General features: G+C 43.9%; 2 protein-coding genes and 1 long non-coding RNA gene across 12 annotated transcripts; 1 reads left to right on the forward strand and 2 right to left on the reverse strand.

Annotated features, from left to right (window-relative positions):
* Window positions 1–795: 795 nt before the first annotated feature.
* Window positions 796–14107, reverse strand: LOC309360571 (cold-inducible RNA-binding protein-like). 7 transcript variants are annotated; one of them, XR_014164218.1, is made up of 8 exons: window positions 13947–14107; window positions 11399–11513; window positions 9410–9516; window positions 8754–8847; window positions 8583–8661; window positions 6982–7045; window positions 3326–3422; window positions 796–1200 (listed from the first exon to the last, which is right to left on the reverse strand). XR_014164218.1 is itself a non-coding variant. In XM_081895140.1 (7 exons), the coding sequence occupies exons 2-6, from the start codon at window positions 11499–11501 to the stop codon at window positions 6982–6984; spliced, it is 447 nt and encodes a 148-aa protein (XP_081751266.1). In that variant the 5' UTR covers window positions 11502–11513; window positions 13947–14107; the 3' UTR covers window positions 796–1200. The 7 variants fall into 7 exon arrangements, 2 of the variants coding, with proteins under 2 accessions (XP_081751266.1, XP_081751265.1); XR_014164219.1 differs by having other exon boundaries at window positions 1358–3422; XR_014164220.1 differs by having other exon boundaries at window positions 1310–3422.
* Window positions 14108–16703: 2596 nt separating this feature from the next.
* LOC309360569 (RNA-binding protein 3-like) lies at window positions 16704–24180 on the reverse strand. Of its 4 annotated transcripts, none has more exons than XR_014164216.1 (8): window positions 22724–22845; window positions 22528–22634; window positions 21332–21437; window positions 21149–21224; window positions 21000–21064; window positions 17896–18035; window positions 17330–17404; window positions 16704–17130 (listed from the first exon to the last, which is right to left on the reverse strand). XR_014164216.1 is itself a non-coding variant. In XM_081895136.1 (7 exons), the coding sequence occupies exons 2-6, from the start codon at window positions 22824–22826 to the stop codon at window positions 21001–21003; spliced, it is 459 nt and encodes a 152-aa protein (XP_081751262.1). In that variant the 5' UTR covers window positions 22827–22845; window positions 24033–24180; the 3' UTR covers window positions 19970–20608; window position 21000. The 4 variants fall into 4 exon arrangements, 2 of the variants coding, with proteins under 2 accessions (XP_081751262.1, XP_081751261.1); XR_014164217.1 differs by having other exon boundaries at window positions 21000–21067; XM_081895136.1 differs by lacking the exons at window positions 16704–17130; window positions 17330–17404; window positions 17896–18035 and adding exons at window positions 19970–20608; window positions 24033–24180 and having other exon boundaries at window positions 21000–21067.
* Window positions 18042–20605, forward strand: LOC309360572. The gene is made up of 2 exons (XR_014164223.1): window positions 18042–19557; window positions 19830–20605. It is a non-coding gene; the product is annotated as an uncharacterized lncRNA (long non-coding RNA).
* Window positions 24181–24668: the final 488 nt, after the last annotated feature.

Below are 24668 nucleotides of genomic sequence, written 5' to 3' on the forward strand. Positions count from 1 at the left end.
ATTTATTTTTTTTGCTTCATTTTTTGTAAACTGCTTAGATGGTTTCCCCTTTTTAAAATGTTTGATATTTTACTGTTTTATATTTGCTGTAAGCGGCTGGGGAAACCTAGCCAGATGGGTGGGATATTAATAGTAAAATCTTCTTCTTCACAATCAGTATGTATAAATTTTAGGAAATACCACTGCTTTTTTTTATAAAAAAGTCACAGGATATCCTGATTGCCAATATCCCATTTCACATCTGGATACACCCTCAGCTTCTCATTCTTGGCCTTTGTACATAAAATCAATCAACCCTGCTCTGGGCTACTTTGGGAGGGAGATATAAATTGAACAAACCCGATTTAAATCAGAATGGAGAAACCTCTACAGGATCAGACTCACCCTGTAGTGGAAAAGGCAAACTGCTTTGCATGCAAATGTATGTATTCAAATGTATGTATAGCGGCAGCTGCTTCTTGTAGAAAAGGGAGCTTTCAGCTAAGCAGCAACAGGGGAAGACTGCTGCCACAAACCAGTCCCCTCTCCCCAGCCAGGAACTGTGGAAGGATACTATGGTTGATGATATAAATAACCAGACTGAACAGGGATAGACTCGCCCCGACCCACTAGTCCCTGGTGTAGATTATCTCGAGGGTTGGAAGATGTCTCCGTCCTAGATTTGGGCTAGAAACCAGATTGGAATAGAATTAATCCAGATCGTTCAAAACCCCCTGGAGCTGAGATGTTGCCACAGGGTTGAGCACCTTTATATTGCTTGAGCAATATAAAATAAATTCTTCAAAACAAAGTACCTAATGATTTCTGGAAGATGTTTATTGTAAAAAAAAAAAACCCAAAAAACATTTCTGGCAAAATGCTCGAAGGCTGCATCTTACGCTGATAGTGGCAGGCCAGGATTTTAAGTGGTTTGGCTGAGAATCATCATCTCCAAGAGGATTAGGAGTAAGTCCCTGCTACTTTGATGGGGCTTCACAACCCTGCTTGCCAAATTGCCCCTGGAAGGGGGAAGAGGGGACAAAAAAGAAAGTTTGGGCATGAAGGTAAAGGATACCTTCCTTCAACGCTCCCCAGTATTTCATCTGATTCTAAGCACTAATACAGCCTGCCTTTTCTCTGAAAAGCAGCATTTGCTAAGGCTGCTTCTTCAGGACTTGTGTGGTAGCGGCAGTCCTTCTCAGGATCTTTCACTGGCTCACTCTGAAAGACAAAGAAAGGAAGCACAATACTTTTGGTCTTCAAACATCTACTCACCTCTGGAACATATCGCCTCCTTGGGGGGGAAAACCACACAAGCAATTACAACCACCTTGCACTGCCCCGTCCCTTCATAGCAGAACTCAGTCAGGCTCTTTACCTTTCTGCCACCCTACTAATGATTTGAGGACTTTCTTCCAGGCTGCTTTGAGGTGGGGCACCATCAGTGCTTGTAGTAACGGCATCAGTTTCTGAGTCAGCGGAGATGAGTTCTCAAGTGCCACTGTCCAATGCAGAGGGATACCAAAGCTACAAAGAGACATCCAGCAGGATTCTGTTCCTCTGAAGAGTAAGGAGCCTTCCATATCTCCCCTTCCCTGAGCTGCAATTCCAATTGCCACTGCACTGTGTGCCCCACTTCAATTAAATGTGTGCACCACATACTGACTTTCAACAGGAAAACCTAAGCTGGTCTGCAACAGTGCATGTGCCTTTTTAAAAGAAAAGAAAGGAAAATAATTTATTTATTGATGCTTTACAGCTTTTGGAAGCCCTCTAAGCATGAAGATATTAAAAATTCACAACCTAGTCTCAGGACAAATGCACCTTAGCATCTAACCAGCATGTTTTTAAAAACCGGATATTGAATCAGCTGGTGGGATCAGAGAGGGAATGTAACCCTTTTTCTCCTTCATTTCTACTCATCCTGAGGAAAATCCCTTCTCCGAAGATGTTATTTGCATTTGGGGTGGGGGAAGGCTTTCCTCAGCACCAACAGATGGGACTTCCTCTTCAGAAAAGGATTTTTTCCCCCAGGACCACAGAAGGGGAGGAAAGGATTAAGTTCCTCTCCATGCCTGCCCCGATCCCATTGCTACAATATTTATATACAGCTTTTCATCCTAGGGAAGCCTTGAAGTGGTGATCCCTTTAAACACACAATATACGCTAAAGTACAAGGAAACACCGTAAATCAACCAGCAAGCAAAACAGTGCTAGGCCACAAAATAACTTCACGAGGGCCAAAAGCAAGCGCCCACATTGGAGAATTAAAGGGTGCTCTCAGCAACACTACACCCCACACACACTTGGAGGAGGGCTCGAAAAACACCAACAAGAAATTCAAAACTAAACTCAACAAGAACTGAGGGTGTTCTCACAAAAACTTACTATTTCAGTTCTCCCAGCTGATACCATCAATTTCCACTTCCTGAAACAGCAGCGTTTAAGGTCCTGTGGTCAGTGGGTTGAATTTTAAATGGAGTGATGGCCACTTACGACAATAGAGGAAACAAATCTTGTTACAGCCTACTCTCAGCCAGAGACCCAAAGCTCTAGAACAGGATGGGGATGAGCTAACTATGCCCCATTCATTTTCTGGAGTCACCCAGGTTTTGTGGATCAGGTTCTGCAGCTTTCTAACAAACCACAGCTAAGAAATGTGTTCAGCTCTTGGGCTCGGGAAGAAAATGAGCTTCCCACCCTGGCTTTTGGTGAGAGGAATGGGAGAGTAGTGTCACCAAGTAGTAGCAATGCCCCTGCTTCCAGCTTAGAGCCAAAACGAAGCAGGTTCTAAAAGGTCTGGCAGAAGTTGCACTATTTTGGCTGCAGAATGAAGAGCAGTAGGGAGAAGAAACTTTATACACAAGGAGCAGAGATGGGTAAACTCTGTCCTGCTCTCAAGTAGGCTGCACCCACAAGAAGCCAGCGCCCAAGACTGGAGGAGCCACTGAAATAACCTCAACACACAAAAACTGCATGAGTCACAAGACTTTCTAGGCATTGTCAATGAACACTCATGGAGCACTTCATGCAGCAATTTACAGAGAATGCTCTCTCTCTCATTGGATGGCATCTGTCAATGTGGGGACATGGGAAAACACTGGTTTTTATGAAGGCTACACCAGCTGGAGTAAAGTCTTAATAAAAACCAAGTTTTGATGGGGGGGGGGGAGAAGCACTTTTCAAATGGTGCATCCATGCCATAGCAGATGCCACTGTTGATGTGTCTGTGTGCAAGTGTATTTGCATTACTTAATTAGTACTCAGCCCACCCACCCCCAACCTAACTTCATTTTATTAGAAGGTTTGCCCCTCTATTTTAGAATGACCACATTAATATACGCACAAGACAGGAGCTCCAGAGAGGTACCCAAAGGGAAAGTCTTTTCTCAACTCCAGCCTTGAGGTAAACTCACTTCCGGATCCAGGGATGCCCCTTCCACCTGCCAAATAAAGCCATGTTACAATTCTGGCTCAATACTCAATACCATGACTATCTTGTCAATGGAGGCTTGCCTGCTGAATTCTGATGTCTTGGGTTTAATCCACATTATTTTACAGGCATTCCATCTTCCTTCTTGAAGACAGGGTATTTTAATCCTCTACTCACAAAATGGGATCGGAGCAAAAGGTTGACATCACCATGGTTTTAAAAGCAACCACAAGAAACCACTGCCTAACTAAGCCAATGGGCCACTGAAGCAACCTGGCCACACAATGATTGCACAAGTTTGATAATCTATAAGCATTCTCAATCAACAACTTGATGCAGCAATTTATAGAATGTTCTTGACTCTTGTACCATTAGCTCCTCTCACTACGACTGAAATGAGATGCATTTAAATCGGATTTGGTTTCAACATATGCAGGTAAAGTGGCAGACACCCACCAGCTTTCATCTATCATCAAACAAGTCCAGAGTGATTTCTTAAGATTTTAAAGTCACAACAATGTGTGCTTACCATTCCCATCAAAATACCTACAAGGTGTCACACACCAGCCCAGTTTTTTTCTTTCTTTCTGGGAATGGTTTTACTGTAATTTCAAAAATACTTACATTGAAATACAACCACCCACCCCACTCAAGACTTTTGGCTTTGTGGAGTTTGCTCCCTGCTCCATTTAAACAAAGCAAAGGAAGAAACCAGTTTATTGTGGTCAGAAAGCTCAGCCTCCCACTCACAAGATGCCAAAAGTAGCATTTGGTGGAGCTTGCCTACTAAAACAACCATTCGTTTTTTTGAAACAACTGGTAATTTTCTTTTTCCACTCTGTCATTTAATTACTCTCTTGATTTTTCATGTCTTAATTGTGTATTTTTATTGTTGTTAGATGTTAAACTGTACTGAAAATCATACTGACGTATGTGTTTATGAAGGGTGTATATAAATGGCTTAAAAAGCCAACAGTGGAAACTCTCTTGTATCTGTCTCAAAACTGTACCAAACTACTGGCTTTTGGTAGCTCCAGTAAATTATAAAGATATAAAGAACAGAAAAAGCAGTGAAGCAGGAGGCACTACCTCAGGCACCACCAAGATCAGTAAGTGCTCGGCCAGCAGCATCAACAACAGCAGTAGCAGTAGCAGCAGCAGCAGCAAACTCTTCCAGCAGGAAAGGACAGGACACCAGAAGCCACAGCAAGAATCCCTTCCAATGAAGTATTGACTCTGTTCTGAAGCCCGTGTATTTGTTGCCCCTGCCCCTTTCAGGGTCTCATAATAGTTCCCCGAGATTTATCACAAAACAAGCCTTAACGTAAATGTGACAAAACGCAGGTTGGCTATGAAATACAGCCTACGCAGAGGTCTGTGTACCCTTGCACAGTCTGTGCAAAACACAGCTGCATTCTACATCTAGTACACACAATGCAAATACACCAAATTTGCATATGCTCTTATTTCAATTGTGCAATGAATGTTTACACTGCATGACTTAGTCTAGTTTTGCTACCCACAAGGGAAGGCAAGAAGGCGTGCAAAGCACTTCAAGTCTTTGGGCCCACGATGAGATAGCAGCTTCTGAGATTTTTGTAGGTAAACTTCCCTCTCCCCAAATATATTCAGGCTTATTGTCAATACTAAAACATGTTTTCCCCTTTAAAAATCAAAGTCTGGTATTTTCTGCAAGTCAAGGTGTACACCGTACACAATTTGGGAGGTAAGGTGGTGGTGGTATTAACTCCCATGGAATCATGGCATAGAGCCCCACCTACACGTTAGCTCAGTGGTTTTCACACACTGCTTTGGGACCCTTTTCTTAGGTACCTGAGTGGAGACATTGGCAACAGCAGATAACCTGCCCTATTAAGACAGATTGCCCACTGTTACAGATATTCCTCTGTGATGTATATAGTCAAACAAGGAGTGGTATCGAACAAAGTTTACTCAGAGTAAACCTACTGAAATTAATGGGCAAACTTTGTTTTCAATGGGTATACTTTTTGGTAAAAGTCAAGCTGAATACCACCCAAGGGATGATAGCCCGTACTCCTGGATGCATCTAGTTCAGGCTCCACAGGCCAGGCTGGTATCTTACATGCTTATCCCAGAATACCTCAACAGCAGAGGTTCTGTGGCACAGAAGCCAATATAGAAAGAATCCCAAACACAAGGCACAAAGTTTCAAACTGACAATATACCAAGTACCCAAATACAAATGCTTGTGGGATTTAGCCCACTGAACTAAGTACTGAAATTCCTCGGCATCTCCTCTCCAAGGTTTAACAAATACACAGCAGTATAAAATATGTGCCATGTATTATGGCTTTAGATAGGGCATAGTTGAAGTGTTAAAACGTCAAGAACAAATTTCATTTTCAGAAGGGCATTTAATAGGCTCCGTGAAGCCAAAGAACTGAATACAGGAATTCCTTAACCACTTTTAGTACAATATCGAGTTACATGTGTGTCTTCCAGTTTAAAAAAAAATATAAACAAACGGTTTTTCAAGAACAACTTGCAAGTTCTGCAAGCTTCAGTTCTAGGTACATCATACAGTATAAATTCTGATTTCTGTAGATCAAACACACGTCTCCCTTTATAATCAAGGGGGTTTTGCCTTCCACCATACCCCTTGCTTGCTACACCATAGGACTTTTACAAAACTACAAGGTATTAATGCATTTATAAAAACAAGGAGGATCCTCACACCTTGCTCAGACTCTGGGGAATTATAGGTGAAGAATAGGTCAGAACCCCCATCTTGGTGTGTTAAAAGAAATCCAGGGGGTGGAGGTGGGGGAAAGCAATAAAAGTATGTATTCAAAAATGCTTAAACACACCTGTAAAAAAAAAGGCAAATTAAAATGTTTTCCTTCAGAAAGCTCTAACAGGCCATCCTGTAGCAGAAGCTGTTGGGCTGCTTGTGGTAAGACTACAAAAAGGGAAGATACAGGTAGAGAACTAAACAAGATTCAGCGAAGCTCCAAAAATCTTTATAAATACGGCCATTGGAAGGACGATCTTGATTCAGGAAGGATTTATGCTCGGTGCAAGCTGAGGACAAGAAGCAGGTACAAATCATAAAGTACACTGAAGAACATTGGTGCATGATGCTAACCTAGTCTCCCTCCTCCCAGCCCAGGGCAACTGTTTGCAGCCTTGGAGATGATGCAGGGTGGAAATTATCTGCCAGTAAATGAATATTTGCATACACCTTTTTTGTTTTTAAAGACCCTATTAGGAATGTGGAGGTTTAATTCCCATAAACTTACGGTTCGGAGAAAGTTTCCGTGTATAAAAGGCTGTAGTCATGGTTTTTATAGACTGGTTCAACAGTGTCCCTTAAAAAAAAAAAGTGTGTGGATGGGTTTAACTGTCCCATTTTGATTTTTTGCTTCACTCCAGCAACAGGCCAATTCTCCATACACAATTATGCTAGACTTGCTGATGAGGAAAGGAGTTCTGCTGACAAAGTTAGTCTGTGACGTGAGAGAACTAACTCCTATGCTTTAGTAGCTATCCTGTTATCAGAAGCAGATGGTGCTTAGACATACACATACCTAGTTATCATAGTTGTCTCTGTAGGAGCTCCCAGAGTAACGGTCTCCATAGCCTCCTTGATTCCTTGAGGGAAAAAGCACAAAAAACTTATATGTCACTGCTGAGCTGCTCTTAAATGCTATACATTGAGTGAGATTCAATGTAGTATGAGCAGGCATCCATCCACTCATGCAGGGGGATTCTTCTTTGCTTCCTCCCGCCCATGGAAAAAAAAATCTGATCTGGGGACCTGGAAGACCACCCAGAACTTATTTTGGGGCTGATGTCCCATTGTACAGGTGGGCATATTAAAATATCACTATAATGCCAAAATCACAAAAAGAACCTTTACGTGCAATACAGAATTGCTCATTTATAAACCTCATTCTTATTTAAGTGCTGTATATAAATTGGTCATTAAGAGAAGGACCAATTTAGTAATAAGGTTATAAAAAACTAGGATCCATTTCTAGCTATACTAGTTTTTCAAGATGTCTTTCCAATACTGTACCCAGTAAGCACCTATATGAATGCAAAATGGCAACTACTTCTTTGCTTCTTGCAGTTTTTGTAAAGCACCATGTACACAGATGGCATAGATCTGCATCACAAAATGACCAGAATCACAGCACAAACCCAGGACGCGGTGGGAGCTATGGCCCTCTGAATATTGATGTACTACAACTCCCATGTTCCTTGAAAATTGGCTGCGCTGGCTGAGTCCAGCAGCATAAAAAAGGCATCACTTTGGCTAAGTTGCTTTAGGGGCAAAGAGAAACCAGCTGGAAAGCAGGATTCCATTGTTGTTCAGATCGTGATACCAGTTTCAGACATTTTAAGCTGACAATGCATTGCATCAGCTCAAATTGCCTGCAGACGGCACCTGAAGAAGTTCTGGGTGACCACCATCTCAGGCTCCATCTGCCTGCACCTTTGAGTAACTCCCCTGGCCTGCGCGAGCTGCAGCAGTATGTGGGCTCGCTCAGCTGAGGGGCTGGAGGATTCGCATCCCCCAGCTGAGCAGTTTAAGGAAATTGTGGTGCCCCTCTGGCTCACATGAGCCAGAGATGTATAGGGGCCTGGACTGGGCGATGTATCTCAGCAATGTTGAAAACCAGGCATCATCCCAGACTAGATTCCAGCCACCACGGCCCACCAAAATGAAACATAAGCCAATCACAATACATGAAGGAACAAGGGCATACAGCAGCACTGTAATTTGATATTCATTTAACATTAACAATTTCAATTACAGTAAGTCAAGTCTTACTGGCAGACTCATACCCACCAACTGTGTTGTTATTTAGAAGAGAAACACAGGCATGGCAGGACTAGTCTTCCTTTCTACATGATAGGCTGTTGTTAGTAAAGCAGCAATACCTGCAGCTTCCGTGCCATAGCAGCACACAGCTGGCTAAGCCTATTTCCTAGTGCTAAAATAATCAGGAGCAATTCAAGAGCTCTCTTTTGCTACCTCTAAGGAAAAGTTTAATGGTTCAGAAGGAACTCTCAAACTGTTATTCTAATACAGAACACAAAGGATCATGATCTCAACATCATATTTGTAGGTACCACAATCTGCTGCAACCAAGTATCTCTTAGGTGTGTGTGCTGGTCTTACCTGCTGCCATAATAGTCTCTAGATCCACCATAGCCACCGCTTCTGTTATCATAACGGCCACCTCCATATCCTCCACCTCCTGCAGCAAAGACACGAATGTTTATCAAGCCTATTTGCTCCCACACCACTAAGCAGTTAGCACGGAAGGGCACATGCCACAGGAAAGCTCACCTCTGGAGAATCCACGTCCACGCCCTCTGCCTCCAGAAGAGCCACGGGAGGATTTTCCAGCCTGGTCCACTCTGATCTGACGCCCATCCACAGACTTGGGGAGAAGCAAGAGAACAAATCAGAGCCAGAGCTTTTAACAAGATGATGCTAATCTTCCAACCTGCTACCAAGGACGCAGGAGTCCAATATAATCAAAGCTTGGATTAAAAATATTTTTTAAAGCTGAATTCAGGAACACCAGTTTTGTGTATCTCACTGGTGCACCCCAACCAAACAGGACTGAACTTTCCACACAACTGACATCACTTATGACATCAGATGAGAGTAACTTGGGAATGAAATGGCCTCATGAACCAAATGTGGATTCTGGGTTGAGAAGCCAGAGGTTCCCCACCCCAGTTTAGAAGAGCATCATAAAGTCGCTTTTAAAAAGGTGAATTAAGCAACCCTGGAGCTGTAATTAAGGACTAAAAATTATTACTGCTCACTGTGCAGCACACCCACCAAGATAATAGTAGGTAGTTACAACATTTTGCAATACAAGCATAACAGAAGATCACATCTAATAGCCCTCCATATTCTAGAAGTTACAAAGAAAGTGGATGCAATAGAGAATGAATAAGAAATGGTGAACAATCTCTGCAGGCAACACTTACCTCTCCATTCATGGCCCTCATGGCATCCTTGGCATCTTCAGGACGGCAATAGGTAATAAAACCAAAACCCCTGGACCGCTGAGTCTCCCTGTCTTTCACCACAACCACTGGAGAGAGAAAAAATTGTAACAGATTATTCTCCTGGCTCTTTTTCTACATGTAGATGACAGCCAGTGTCCCTTGCCAGGTCCCTTCTTTAGCCCCACTTCAGACTCACAAGACTGCTTAGAAGGACATTATAACCACACAGGGACATCCGGGAAATAAGTTCCAAGAACTGGATGCTGAAGAATAAGAAAAACCCTGCTGTCTAGCTTACTGGGGAAACAAGATGCTGTCATTCATGAGCTCAGTTAATTTATTAACCAATCTCTCAATCGCAAGAGCTTGCTTCCAGGAAACCTCAGACCAATACATCAAGGGTCTGTAGTATCAAAGCACAATCCCTCCCAACTAGACATATTGATACCTTTTGTATTTTTGAATACAATTAATCACTTTGAAAACAAAGAAGATGCAGCCATATATCATTGGCATTCTTCATATCTAACTTATACATGCCCCTCACCCCATTTTGACAGCTATAAATAATAAGGACAACTTTGGATCGAGGTTTTATAAAATTCAGGCTATATTGAAACATTTTGTTAAAACAGGCTTCCTCAACCTCAGTCCTCCAGATGTTTTCAGCCTACAACTGCCATGATCCCTAGCTAGCAGAACCAGTAGTCTGGGATGATGGGAATTGTAGTCTCGAAACATCTGGAGGGCCGAGGTTGAGGAAGCATGTGCTAAAACATATAGTAAAGGATGCTTTTATAACCTGCGGGGTAGGGGAAGGAAACAGGCTGACTTCATGGTTTTCTCACACATGTGCAAGAGTGTGCATAGAGTTGAGAAGAAGGGGTGAGGAAACTGAACAGGGCTGGAAAACCATTGTGAATATTTACAGAACTGTTTTAGAAAGGAACGGGGGAAAGGTTGGATGTGTTTGGTAATGACTAAAGCAAGCCATGGGACTGAATGCAAGCTTGCAATTTCAGTTTAATTAATGTTGAAACAGATCAAATGAGCAAGCCATAGTATTGATTAATTACAACACAATTTGGAGAAAGCAAGATGCACATCATTATTAACACTATATATTACCAGGAGTATCACTTCAGACTGCAGATATGTATCAAGTGCTCTCTCATGTTAACAAAACCCCATTTATTCAATATGAACATGGTTGGACAGTCTTCATCACACACTCATTTTGTACATTTAGAAAAAAGGATTTTACATGAATGAGCAGGCAAACCGCAGCTGTGATCTGAAGCGATACAGCACAGGAATTGCTAAATCAGGGGTAGGCAACCTAAGGCCCGTGGGCCGGATGTGGCCCAATCGCCTTCTCAATCCGGCCCACGGATGGTCCATGAATCAGAGTCTTTTTACACGAGTAGAATGTGTCCTTTTATTTAAAATGCATCTCTGGGTTATTTGTTCATCCCCCCACCCCTAAAATAGTCTGGTCCACCACATGGTCTGAGGGACGGTGGACCAGCCCACGGCTGAAGGTTGCTGAGCCCTGTGCTAAATCATTCAAGGTTGCTGACATTAACACAGGGGTGAGGAACCTATGATCTGCAGGCCAAATGTGGGCATTGAAGGCTCTCTATCAGGCCCCAGGGACTTTTCCAGGCCACACCCCTCATCAGCCCCACTCAACAAACTCTTTGTTTTCTGGAATGCATCCTTGAATTACAATGGTGGCTCTTGCTTGCTTCAACAAACAATGGCGATTTTCTGCCTCAGCCAAAGAGTTATCATGCCTTGAATGAAGGATGAGTCTTTAACTTATCATAGTATAGTTGCTAGCATTGTGTGAGTGCATGCACTTGCAAACCCCAAAGCCCTACCAATTGGTTTCCTGGTGTGGAAACATTAACAGATTCAGAACTTCTGTAATTACAGAATAAAATCAGGTGTGACACCCTTCCTCACCTTCTGCAATGTCTCCGTAGGGGGAGAACAACTGCTCCAAATTCTGCTCATTGGTGTCAAAACTGAGCCCTCCAATGAAGAGTTTTCCTTCATCCGATGCCATTGTTTAAGTGATCTGTAGGGAAGAAATGTGTTTAGATTTGGCAAACATAGGTGGGAATAAGGACAAAAGATAACAGGCTACGCTAGCAATTTACAAGTAGCTGCTCACTGACAACTAACAGCCCATTTTTATTTTCCAGGAAAAGATTATCATTATTCTTCATCTGTCAGCAAAACATCCAGGGCTTGCTGCTCTTTTGTAACCCAGTTTCTTTCCTTCTGCTGGATGGGGGCAAATTAATATTCATTAAACCAATGAATAATATGGTACAAAGCCAGGGTTCTTGTTAATCTGCTGTATGGTCGTCACTCATGTATAGGTTGCCCATATTGACCAGGGTCACATCTTCCTTTTGTAGCTTATCTTCATTAGTTGCTTGACTTCCAGTAGCAGTCTCACTTCCAGGCCAGGAGCCTCTTAACTTTGTTTTACTATCTGTTTCCCACTGAACTGAGACCCATAATTATCTATTCCAACTGAGCATTGTAAACTTAACATGTTTACTTTCCCCTGCATGCCCTGAGGCAGTGACATTGAGAACCTGAAAAATTATTCTGTTTTTATTTGCAGCTATTTATCTGGAAGCAACAAACTGAAAAATCAATGTTGCTTATTTCCAGGCGACTATGCATGTTTACTCATAAGTATTATTTCCAGTAGGTCTTACTCCCAAACAATTGTGCACAGAACTGCAGTCTTAACTGTAATCCTGTGCAAACTTATCTGGGAATAAGCATCACTAAAAACAATGTGACTTACTCTCAAATAAGCATGCAATAAAGCAGCATATAGGTAGGATTGCTAATGTTCTTTTGATGCTTCCTATCTTAATACCAGACAAGGTGTTCTTGTGCCATTACTTTTAATGTTACAAGTTTCTATATCTTGAGCCTTCTTCAGTAAAGGACAGTCTTAAGAGTGCATAAAAGTACATTTTACTGGACAAAGAATGAGCCTAGCTGATACAGTTCATTATTCTAGAGGCAATTAGATACAGGTGACTGGGCTTAGGTATAAGCAGGGAGGAGTTAACTAGCTACAAATGAGCAGTTAACTTGTTTTCCCAGTGATATAACGGAAGATGCTTATTTCCCCTACTCAAAGTGCCTATCTGAATTGCTCTCAACAGAGCATCTGATAAGCTATCAGTCATTGAGGTTTGGACATACTAAGGTGAAATGCTAATAAGCACTTCTCAATTTTCATCAATGCCTGCTTCAGAAAAATGGAAGGTTAACTGAAGGAAGCATGCAGGCTATCTTTCTCAGATGTGAAAAGGAGGTGGCAGCGTTAAGCCACTTCCCTACTAGGGAGCCAACTTTCATACTATTTATGATTAAAGTGATTAGGGTGAACACACACTTTGAAATAAGTTTTTTTGTATTTTTAATATTTTGTTGGAAGCCACCCAGAGTGGCTGGGGAAACCCAGCCAGATGAGTGGGATATAAATAAAATATTATATTATGGCAACCTCATTGTAACTAGTATTTTATGAGGGCGTTTTCTATTTTACAGGAAAATGAGTGTTTATCTGCTTGGATTACGTCCTTAGCTGTACAGGTGGATCTTACTTTCAAGCTAAAAATATTTTAAGATCAGGCGTTCTCGAACCATCTTATGAAGCCTGGTATTGGCTCCACCCTGTGCAGCAACTACTAGAATTTTGTGGTCAATAATTTTGGTAACATGAGGCTGACGACCTGAGGCAGATTTCATCCATCAGGTGCGTATGGCAAGATCCTGCAATCTACTCAGTGCATCAATAGCTGGAACAAGTCATCGAAGGAAGGAAGGCAAGCAGGAACAAGAGTCAGTGAGCGTTGCAGCGGTTCCCGACGCCTTATCAAGGCAGACGTGCAGAGAGAATGGGCTCCCATTCTTTGCCCCAACCAATCCACCCCTCCCCCCTGGTAAAATGGCCGCGAGCACGTGGTCTGAGCAGAATGCGGGAAGGCGAGCTCAGCGCGTCTCACGTTCTACGGACTGAGACCCCAGCAGGCATGCGCAAAGACTACCCCGCTGCTGTCCCGCGCTCCGCGAACAGCCTTCGCGCAGGCGCAGTAAGCCAAGGGCTCCTCCTCTCCCGCCCCCGCGTTAAACCTGCTGCTACAGCGGACTTGACCACGTCTAAGGCTCTCCATCCCCCTGGAACAATTTCGTCCCTTCCTGGTGGTCTTCAGCAACGCACCGCTCCTCACGAAGGAGACTGAGAGAGCGGCGTTTCAAACACAGGAGTGTGCGCAGAGGGGCCCTCTCCTTCTTTATGGGCAGCCGCCGCCATTTTGTGGAGCGTCTCTCCCTTCAGCCTCCCCCGCCCCACACGGCGAAGAGGAGCCTTTCTTCCCCGTTACCCTCCCGGCTCCCCTCCCAATGCTCGATGCAGCGCCCCTCCTACGGCTTTCCTGCAGCGGCCTGGGCGCTTCCCCGGCGTCAAAGCACTCACCGAAGCCGGTCTCCGAGCAGGATGCGAAGAGAGCCGTTAGCCACTGAGGCAAGAGGGTATCGCGATGGCGCCGAGAGAGAGAGAGAGAGACGCAAGCGAGGAGAATGAAAGCGAGGCTGCGGTTAGGCCACGCCCGACACGCGGCTCCCGAGCCGGGATTGGCTGGGCGCGCGGAGGGCGGGGCCAAACCACAATGGCGACCACGCCCCTCCCCTCCTTCCCGCTCCCCCAATTCATCTCCGAGGCATCGTCGCCTCACGTGCGCCTGCGCGCCTGCCCCTCCCCCTCCCCCTCCCCTCTTTCAAAAGATAACCGACAAAAGCCGCGGCCTACTCGAGCTCGCCTCGCTTTATCCTGAGGAAGCGCGCCTAAGCAGGCCCGCCTTCGCCCGCAGCTCTTCATTCGGAAGGCGAGAAAAGGCCGAGGCCCAAACGGTGCGGGAAGGATGCCGAACTGTGGCCCTTGGCCCATTAGCTCCGCGCTGCCTGCCCGGGCTGGCAGCGGCTCTCCAGGGTTTCAGGCAGGGAGTGTCGGGTGAAGGGAGTGATGCTAATAGAGCCAAGGTTTCACCCGCCGGACGTGTATGATGGCAGGTGTCTGCCTCGTGAGGCTCCACGGGCCGGAGGTTGCCTGCCTCTGCTCTCCACGGACTGGCAGCTGCTCTTTCTCGAGGGTTTCGGGCCGGGTTGCTGTCCCAAGCCCACGTGGAGATGCTGCTTGGGGATGGAGGCTGGAGCCTTCTAGCAAGGCAGACGCCGCCACCGAGCCAGGCCCTTCCCATAATGTGAGCGCCAAGAAAACAAAGGAAAAATCCGTGTTCCTCTGGTTGCTAGTTGACGGTGGCCAAGGTATAAATTAAGCCATCGCCCAGATTCCTCTCAAGTTTCCTACATTTTGACTTTACAATAAAGGGTAGTTTGCTTAAGTTAAGATTTTATATTAATCTTGATCACTCAGAAGTAGAAAAATGTCTGTTCCCCTGAAAGGTGGCCCCTACTAAGACTTTCATTGCTCACATACAAGCTCTTTTAAGGAGCAATACGTGGTTTTGCTTTTTTTAAGCTTTGCAAAAAACTGTAAAAAAACAAAGGCTCTTAAAAAAAACTTGCAAGCTTATGTACAGATATGGAAACAGCCCAGATCCCTATTTTATGCGTACCCTTCTTTGTTATGGATACATGCTTGGAAACTAGGCATGTTACAGCACTCTTCATGTGCAATGGAATCCAAGACACTAAATCTTCCATGGAAGCCTATTACTACACAATATGGAGAACAGGACTGCATCTATCACAATAGGCAAGAACATGAGTGACATTTTGCTAGTTGTCCTAACTTTGCCATGGGTGGTTTATCAGATGAAGCAACATCCAGCACTCCCAGTGTTAAAAGATATATAAACTGGGTGCCGAATGGCTCCTTCTACCAAGGTTGCAGTTGCCAAAATGAAATGTCCAGTTGGCATTTTTGGACGAGATGTGAGCTAAGTTAAGAGCTCTGAGAACAGGCACTATCCAGGGACAATCCACATACATATTGGCCTTAATGGTGACTGCTCCTGCTTAAAATGCACAGAAAAAGCATTATGGTTCCCAAAATTCATTCCGATTGTGTAAAACAAATGTAACTGAGAATTCCATACGAATAGCCTATTAGTGTGCGAAAATAGTCCACATCCAGGGATTCCCAGACATACCCCTCCAGATGGTGAAAACATCAGGTACCATCCTTGCACCCGGACATCTTCACTTGGTCTCAAGTGGTCAAGACAGGTGCAAAATGTACCTGGTGCCTAGCCGATTTTGCACCCAGAGTGATTTAGACTTGCATTTTTTCCCATTCAACAAATACTTTCCCATGTCAGATTTCACGTGTTGCAATAGGACTCTATAGAGATAAAGCAAATCTGAAGGCAGAACTTGTGCAATGCGGCAAAACAATTTACATTCTGGTGCAAGGTAAACAAGTTCCTAATGGAAGGCAAACATTGCTTCTACTTGCATTATGAAACCTCACACAGGGATTGCCCATTTCAGACCTTTTATTCCCTTCAAAATGAACCACCTATGCTTGCCCCTTTACAAACCTGCTACAGCACTCCCTGCAGGTTACTAGGACCAGTAATAGAACCTAGCTACCACCCAAAGCATAAGTACATAGAAATTATAACTCACTAGAAAAGCAGAGGCAACTGTCTTGTATTATCTGAAGCAAAAAACTTGGGAACAGCTATCCCTTTCTTGTATCCATTTTGATTTGAATTTCTAATGGACAAGAAAGTCTGGAAATAGGATGTAAATAGTTCAGGGGGTTTGAGTTCTAGCCTTAGTAGCTATATGTAGTTTTATGAGGGGAGGTGCTTATTTGCCCAAGTGTACTTTGGTTGACAAGTCCCTCAACATTCCATTTACCTGTGGATCTTAATTTAGGAGTGACTGATGTTATGTATTCTGATCACTAAATAAATTCAGAAATAGAAAATCATGCACAAAGCTAGTTAATCCAAGTCATGAGGGTTCCTGTCTTTTCCACTGAGGCATGTTCTGCATTTCTTATAAAACATTTTTTTGAGGTATGGTAAAATACCTATCAAATATACTCCTTCAGTCCACACTTGTAATCCTTTGCTTACTCGTCTGATGTGCAAGGAGTTGGAAGTCAATGCACCCTTCTTTAATGTTAACCAGCTGCTTACCCTGTAAGGTTGTGTACGTGTTAAGATGGTGATGTGCTGAAGAATGCAAGCTGAACACTAAGTCAGTTACTGTTTCATTTTTATTAGAAGCCATGGTTTAACATATTTGGATTTCAAAGCACATAAATAGTTGTTTTAAGTAGTATTTAAATTTTACATCACTTGGTGTTAAGGTTTCAGACACTCTTCCACTTATATGTCTCAATAGATTTTAGCTCAAGCGCTGCACAAGCCTACCCCAAAACACACTATATATAGCTAGCATTCACATTTTACAAATTAAATTAAACATTTCAGAAAGTGCTGTAATACATAATTGAGCACCCACAATTCTTTAAATTCAGTTCACTTTTGAGCACTTTCCACTTCTTAGCCAGCCGGCCTCCTCATAAGCACTTATATTCCAACAGTATTGAATGCACGGCCCGTAGTAATCTACTTGCTCCACTGCTGCCAGCTGATAGGTTCATTCCAGTAATGACACTTAACCTAATACGGAATGCAAGAAGACAAATTAGCACACAGAACTCACCGATTTAATGTGCTAAGTCAGTTAATACTCTTACAGGAGTTTGTGCCAAGGCCTTTTAACATAAATCCGACCTAAACTCAAACCAATTCAGCTTACTGCTCCTGCTCCCTTCAGATACATCTAATTTAATGGGTTTTTTAAAATAAACAAACAAACCTGTCTGAACGGCTGAACAAGTCTCTGCAAGAGGCATCTTCCTCTTGTCCACTTTACCCAGTAGCTATAGGGACCCTGCAAGAAAAGAATTGGTCAGTCATTATAGAAGGACACCCTAGATATGAAACAGCCATTTATGAGCCTTGAGGCATGTTCCTGGTTTTGAAGAAACTAACTGCTTATTAAAGTTAGAAAATTTAAATGGTTACTTCTGTGGCATCCAAATCAGTAAGTTTGTCACAAGTTTATCATGCACAAGGTATGAGCCATGCTACTTTCATCAAGTGCTGCAAGAAAAAAGTGACCATAGCTATTTGCTGCCATCACTTCTTGCACAAGCAGAACACTAAGCAATATAGTTGTACTGTGTGTGACTAATGAAGTACCAATTCACTAGTAACATGCTTCTGACCCTCTCCAATGGAAGTTTGATCTCCTATTTACTTTTGCATAGCCAAAATCAATTTGTACCATAGCCACAGTTTAATGGCACAGCAACACATAGCCATGCTTAAACTACTGAATATGAAAGCAAAGGTTTTCCTCTAAGAAAAATATATATTTACTTTGATGTGTGATAAACTGTTTACTTCGTAGCTCAAGTTCAGGATCCAAAGAATAGTTCCTGTTCCATTCCATCACTTCTTTCAAGATCGTGTGGCCAACACTTTTTCAGGATAGAATAGCCACCATCATCTCTTCTAACCTGTCAAAAACAAGGCAGTGTCACTCAAAACAAGTTCATTCAAATTCTCATTGTATTCAGATTATACATGTCTAACAGGATATTCCAAGCCTAGGTGATGCTGTTCACCTAGCCCTTGGGAGATTCCCCAAGTTTTTAAGTTCAGATTTTTCTCCCACTTTTAGTTTCTTGTCCAAAAGCCGCCATATGCACTAAGAATTGGAAATGTTTTAAGTGGAAATAGAAGCCTCCCACACCCAAACAATGTTGCAATCGGAAGTCTTCCCAATTAACGAGTCCAAGGTCAGCACAAGGCACAATTACAAGATATTGGACAAAACAGCAAATGCAGCTGGATGAACCCAAGTACTGTTTGGCCAACTACCTTCCCTCTAAGTTTTTGAAAGCAAATCTCGTCGCAACAGCCAGATAGGCCCTCCCACCCCAGGTAAAAAAAGGAGCAGATTCAGTCCAAGTTCTTGTGGGGTCTGAGGAGACCCCAAACTTGCCCAGTACGTTTGTCAAAGAAATAAGAATCATTGGTTTGCTGTAGCCACAAGAATGGAGCTCTGTGGGAGGGAAGATGCAGACATGAGCAAAAAAGTTACCTCGAAATACAGGACTATTTCCACAAATGAACTAGCCAAGAGCAGCTTTCGTCTCACATGGATCGCACTGAAGGAGGCACAACACACTTCGGGGTCTCCAAGGACACTGGCTTCCACACGCTAGCAGAGAATTCTCACAGTGTAAGAACAGGACAGAGCTAACTACAGGTAGGCCCATCTAGGCCCAATATCAGTTCAGCCTTAACCCTGAACAAAGCCTCAAGGCCCCCCAGTTTCAAAAACTTCCTTCTCCACCAGCTCATCTGACAGCTGAATTTTTACCAGTTGTAGTAGGATACATTATCCTACTTTAGCATTTGTGTAAGGAGGCAAGTCCTTCCCAAGTCTTCCTCTCTAGCAACAGCAATACTGTGTACTACTATTGTAGCAAGGAGAACCAACCCATTCTAGGTTATAACACCGAACTTAAATGTTTAAACATAGGGCACATGTTTCATCACACGTCTTTTGGCTTGGCACCCTGTATTTTGGTCCCTCTGTAGTAGTGACTCCCAAACCAAAAATAATGATGTGCCTTCACTAAAGGCTCAGCTAAATAATTCACTGTTTGAAGACTAAGAAAGAAAGCCCAAGATTTGCAGGTAACACTGTATTGAACTCCACTGGGAGCCTTGTTTGAAACACAAGGCTCCACAGGTATTTCACCGCCACCAGCCACTACCCAGATTCATTTCCCCATGATAGCACTGGCACAGCTATAAACATTCTAGGAAATCGTGTTGGTTTGTGCAATTAGGGTAATATATATCATTTAGATACAAAGTTATTCAGATACAACATGACTAACAATATGCTACAGTTAAAGCTTAAAGTCATGCTAAAATATCCTATAGCCAGTTTAAGGAGCAGACAGATGTTTCCACTTCCCCATGTTGAAGATTTCCTGTTTCCACCATTTCACACCAACCGCTTAAGTATTAGTGTACAGTGGTGCCCCGCAAGACGAATGCCCCGCAAGACGAAAAACCCGCTAGACGAAAGGGTTTTCCGTTTTTCGATGCGCTTCGCAAGACAAATTTCCCTATGGGCTTGCTTCGCAAGACGAAAACATCTTGCGAGTCTTTTCGCTTCCCCCCTTTTTCTAAGCCGCTAAGCCTTTAATAGCCGCTAAGCAGGTTGCTTCGCAAGACGAAAAAAAAAAGCTAGACGAAGAGATTCGCGGAAAAGATTATTTTCATCTTGCGAGGCACCACTGTATATCAAATTTATTACTTGGGTACCAACCCCGGATTTACCTAGGTGAGGCCCAACATGCTTTTGCTTCCTTGTCACTAAGCTATCAAAGTTGTGCGGTGCAATGTGATGTCAAACGTCAAGAGCAGAGAATTGTTTCAGATGGGATTTTAATGGGCTTCGTAAAGCCAAAAACTCAGTACAGGAACTTCCTTATCCACTTCAAATACAATGTCAATTGAATTATGCACGTTTCTTCCAGTAAAAAAAGGACAATATAAACAAACATTTTCAAGAACCTCTCAAAGCGTTCAGTTTTGATTTCTGGATTTACTTTTTACAGTAAAATAGCTTTTTACTAAACCAGCGTGAATCATTTAATTCTTTTACTAATACCAAGGTGGTTTGCATTTGTTGCCCTCCCTTACTATGCTAAGAGTTGAACTCAAGTGCATTGCACTATTTCAAAAAAAAAGGTTTGCTCAGTTTCCAGCTGTTTAAAGTTGTAGGGCCCCATGTGTCACGTTAAAAGAAACCTTGGATTGAGAAAGCAAGACAAATAAAACCGATTTCAAAATTGCTTAAAAACCACTCTTGAAAAAACCAACTCTTGAGCAAAGTCTAAACAGGCCATCTTGTAGAGGAAGCTTTCGGGCTGCATGTGACAAAAGCTATATGGGGGAAGATACAAGTAGGTAACTAAACAAGATTCAGCGAAGCTCCAAAAATCTTTATAAATACGGCCATTGGAAGGACGATCTTGATTCAGGAAGGATTTTTACTCGGTGTGAGCTGAGGACAAGAAGCAGGTACAATCATAAAGGCACAAGCATATGGACATGTTGCAGCAATTCACCACTCCTACTTTTTTAGATTAGTGATGCTAGGAATCTCAGGCCCTCCCCCAGTTAGCACTCTGACAACTTTGCAATTTGAATCTAAGAGTTCTTTAAGGTCCAACATGCACTTAAAAGTTATTTACCAGTAATGTGAACTGAAGGCTGCAATGTTTTAGATCTGAGCAAATGGCAGATAAACAAAAAAGAAAAAAAACATCTTTGATACTGACAACTCAGTAGGGAGCTGTAGTTACTGCTGTTACTCAGTGTGAAGTCGGAACACTGATAGTTCACAAGCGTTTTGGCAAGACAGCATTTTCACTCCCTTCCCAAAATGCACTTACCTCAGTTGTCATAGTTGTCTCTGTAAGAGCCTCCTGAAGAGTAGCGATCGTTATAACCTCCCTGACTTCTGAAAACAAAGCATTTGTGTTTTATATCTGCTCACCTAAAGCTGAACATTAATGATGCTCTTGCACATCAGCACAATTACCTGCCGTAGTCCCGGGAACCACTGTAGCCTCCACTTCTGTTGTCGTATCGCCCACCATAGCTTCTGTCTCCACCACCTCCAAGGAAGAAAAAAATAATTCAGTGACAACTAAGCCACCAGCAACCCCACCCACTTCATTACCCCAATGCATGCAAATGTTTGTTTCAATCTCCTTATACTCACCTCTGGAATAACCACGGCCTCGCCCCCTGCCTCCAAAGTAGCCACCTCTAGATCCACGGGAAGACTTCCCTGCGTGATCAACTCTTATCTGGCGCCCATCTACAGACTGATAATGAACAAGTACTTTAATTATGACCATTGCTTGTTTAACTAGCTGATCAAACGAAGCAACTATTTACATGAATTTTCATATGCACATAACCAATTGTTAATAAAACATGACTCTTCACCAAGTACTATTGCTCTTATTAAGATACTGTAGAGTTCAGTGGATTTATTTCTAAATTGAGTTCTGAAGTTCTCCACCTGTGTAGATTTGGGTATCTGCCACTTGCATTACAAAAGATCACACAGCAAATTGAACCACTTAAAAAATAACTTCCCAAAGATAAGTCAATATTCTGAAAAACCTCTGGTAGCCTTAAGAAATGGAATCACAGAAAGCAGTCCTGCTGCTGAGATTCCTGTTGGGTGCAAACCCTGTAAAGGTGGGTGGTAATCTGAGAGTAGCTTGTCTCAAGAGTGGCTGGGGAACCTTAGCCAGATGGCCTGGGTTTAAACAATAAACATTACTACTACTACTATTATCTGAAAGTAAGAAGGATAGTGGAAATGTGAACTAGCAATGCCACTCAATGAGCTTTCAATACAACTGAAAGAATGCAGGATCCAGCTTCCCAAGAAGAGCCGGATCCCAGGCAGTATGGCCAATAGTCAAATGTTGATAGAAGGAAAATCCAGCAATATCTGGAGGGCCACAGGTTCCTCATCTGTGCCTGTTACCAATGTAGCTGTCTCTCACCAGTTTATGACATTAAAAACTGCTCACTTTGACACTAAATCAGAAGCATCATCACCACATGTGCTTCTAGGTAACGTGCATACATTGCAACAGCTCCCTACTATTGGGTTGACACTTGCAAGCAAGAAAAGGCCATTTTCTGATATAGTTTAATTAAGGGCATTTCACAAAAATTAAAATCAAAGCAGTATGGTTCCTGGGAAACTTTTTTTGTTTCATTGTATTTTAAACCGTATTTTAAATTGGTTTCCCCATTACATTTTTATTGTAATTTTACTGGTGTTAATTGCCCCGAGCCTGGCTCTGGCTGGGGAATAAAAGCTATTATTATTGTTATTATTATTTAATTAAAGCAGCCAGGACACAACAGATCACACCACAAAGAAGTACTCACCTCTCCATTCATGGCTCTCATGGCATCTGATGCATGTTCAGGATTGGCAAAGGTGATAAAGCCAAAGCCCCTTGATCTCTGGGTCTCTTTATCCTTGATCACAACAACTAGGAACAGAAAACAAAAGTAGCTAAAGTTATCCAATTTTATGCTGATCCCAGGGGAAAACTCCACCCCCAACACCACACTTGCTTACCTTCAGAAATGGGTCCAAAAGAGCTGAAATGCTGCTCCAGGCCTTGCTCATCTGTGTCAAAATTCAGACCCCCAACAAACAGCTTTCCTTCTTCAGAAGACATAATGGTGGTAGGGAGGAGTCTGAAGAAGAGAAACGTGCACAACTGTGGATCAGAGGTCTAATACTGGAATAATTCCATTACGAGAATTTGAAGAACCACCAATGCTTATTGCAGAGCAAGTTAGCAAAATCCAGCTGCAAACAACCTGTCGCAGTCCGTGAGGGAGAATTTAAAACCCCCAACCCTCCACAAACAATAGACACCGTTAAGCACCAGTCCCAATATTTTTGGTACTCTTGCTCTGTTCACTCAATTCATCAAGTGTGGCTTAATTCCCCCCCCCCCAAGTCACCCTGCATGTGGTGCCATAACACTAAGAAAACCTGTTGCATGTTTTATAACGCATGCTGTCCCCATCGCTTCCACCCACCCTCGCCTAGCCAAGCTCCATGTGGTTGCGCATTACTACCAATCAGAAAAGGAAAGCTTCTCAGGGCCGTGCTAATACGTCCCCGCCCTTCGCGTCACAGCAGCAGTTGCTAAATCTGACCCACTTCAAGCGCCTACAAGCTTCGAGTTCAGGGCTGCTGTTGGGACTTTTTTTTTAAAAAAAAATTAAATAAATAAAGAGGAGCAAGCCTTAAGCCACACCCCCGCCTCAGTTTCTATTTCAACTGCATGTTCCTCCTCAGCGGAAGGCGAGAGGTGGGGGTGGCGCGAAGGCGAAGGAAACGGCGCTTCCCCCTCCCCGCCTCGAGGCCGCCCTCCATTTCCCCGCCTCGAGCGCCATCTTGTTCACCCCCAGCTTAAAGAGGGGCAATCCGGACGACCAAAGATGGCGGCAGGCGACGAAGGCCGCTGCATGGCCTCGCCAGTGCGCCCCGCGCGCCCCCCTCCGCCATTTCCTTGCTCTGCTTCTTCTCATGCCCGCCCCGCCCCCCCCGGTTCCAAAACCAAAACGCGCACGCGCGCCACGCCAGACCGCTGTTTTCTCTCTCTCTCTCTCTCGCCGCGCGAGGGGAACCGGGCTCCTCCGCCGCATGCGCACATCATCAGCATTCGGAACGCGGCTCCGAACGCGCGTGCGCTTTGGTGCCGCGGCCCCCACTGCCACCCCCTCACGCCGTCGCTACCGAGGAACGGCCACCGTTACCTCGCTACTGACGTACTTGTTTGAACGGAAGCGTCGGAAACAACCCGCCCCTGCACCGCGCATTTCACCGACAACAAAGGAACCCCGCAAGACCGCCCCCCCCCCCGCCTTACCGAAGGGAAGCTTCCTGGGCTCAAACAGCTGAAAATGCGGCCGAGGCACCGCCCGCGCTTCGCTTATATAGCGTCCCGCCCACCGCGACCAATCACGTGATGGACGCCGCGCCTTCCTAGGGTTAAGTGCGCAAACTACGCATGCGCTTACTACGCACGACCGTTACGCCTGTGGTACGAGAGAGGTCGCTCCGACATCCGGGGATCCGTTCAACTTTTTCCCTCCAAAAAGAGATGTGCTGCAGCATCCGGGGCCTTTGTTCACTCGCGCGAGGCTTCCGCCTCCCTCTCCATTCCACATAATAGAGACCTGCGCTTCCGGTTCTGACTGGATTGTAGGGCGGGGGAGCGACTGCTCATTTGAGGCCGTGCTTTGCGAAATGGTCGTTCTTGTTCCCTCCATTTCTGAAGGAAGGCTTTTTTACGGGCAGGGAGGGAGAAGGGCCAGAAGGAAGACGAAGAGCGCCGACCGTTAAGGGCGGGACGTTTGACTCGCCCGGTTTTTTTGAAGCAAGGCGGGTTTTGTGGTGCCTTGAAAGACAAACTGAGGAAATAATGTGGGACCCTAAACAGGTTTCTTGCAGCCCAGGCCTCCGTGGACAATATTACTGTTATCGGGAAATGTTTAATGTTTGA

The sequence above is a fragment of the Podarcis melisellensis genome, assembly GCF_964234715.1.
Source record: "Podarcis melisellensis genome assembly, chromosome: 17".
Taxonomy (NCBI): Eukaryota; Metazoa; Chordata; class Lepidosauria; order Squamata; family Lacertidae; genus Podarcis; species Podarcis melisellensis.

Coding starts and splice junctions, on each gene's coding strand:
- LOC309360571 (XM_081895140.1), bottom strand. CDS start 11,501: ATGGCATCGGATGAAGGAAAACTCTTCATTGGAGGGCTCAGTTTTGAC. Junction 9,517..11,398: donor CTACGGAGACATTGCAGAAG/GTGAGGAAGGGT, acceptor TTCTCTCTCCAG/TGGTTGTGGTGAAAGACAGG. Junction 8,848..9,409: donor TGAGGGCCATGAATGGAGAG/GTAAGTGTTGCC, acceptor CTTCTCCCCAAG/TCTGTGGATGGGCGTCAGAT.
- LOC309360569 (XM_081895136.1), bottom strand. CDS start 22,826: ATGTCTTCTGAAGAAGGAAAGCTGTTTGTTGGGGGTCTGAATTTTGAC. Junction 21,438..22,527: donor TGAGAGCCATGAATGGAGAG/GTGAGTACTTCT, acceptor GTTCATTATCAG/TCTGTAGATGGGCGCCAGAT. Junction 21,068..21,148: donor GGTTCCCGGGACTACGGCAG/GTAATTGTGCTG, acceptor CTTTGTTTTCAG/AAGTCAGGGAGGTTATAACG.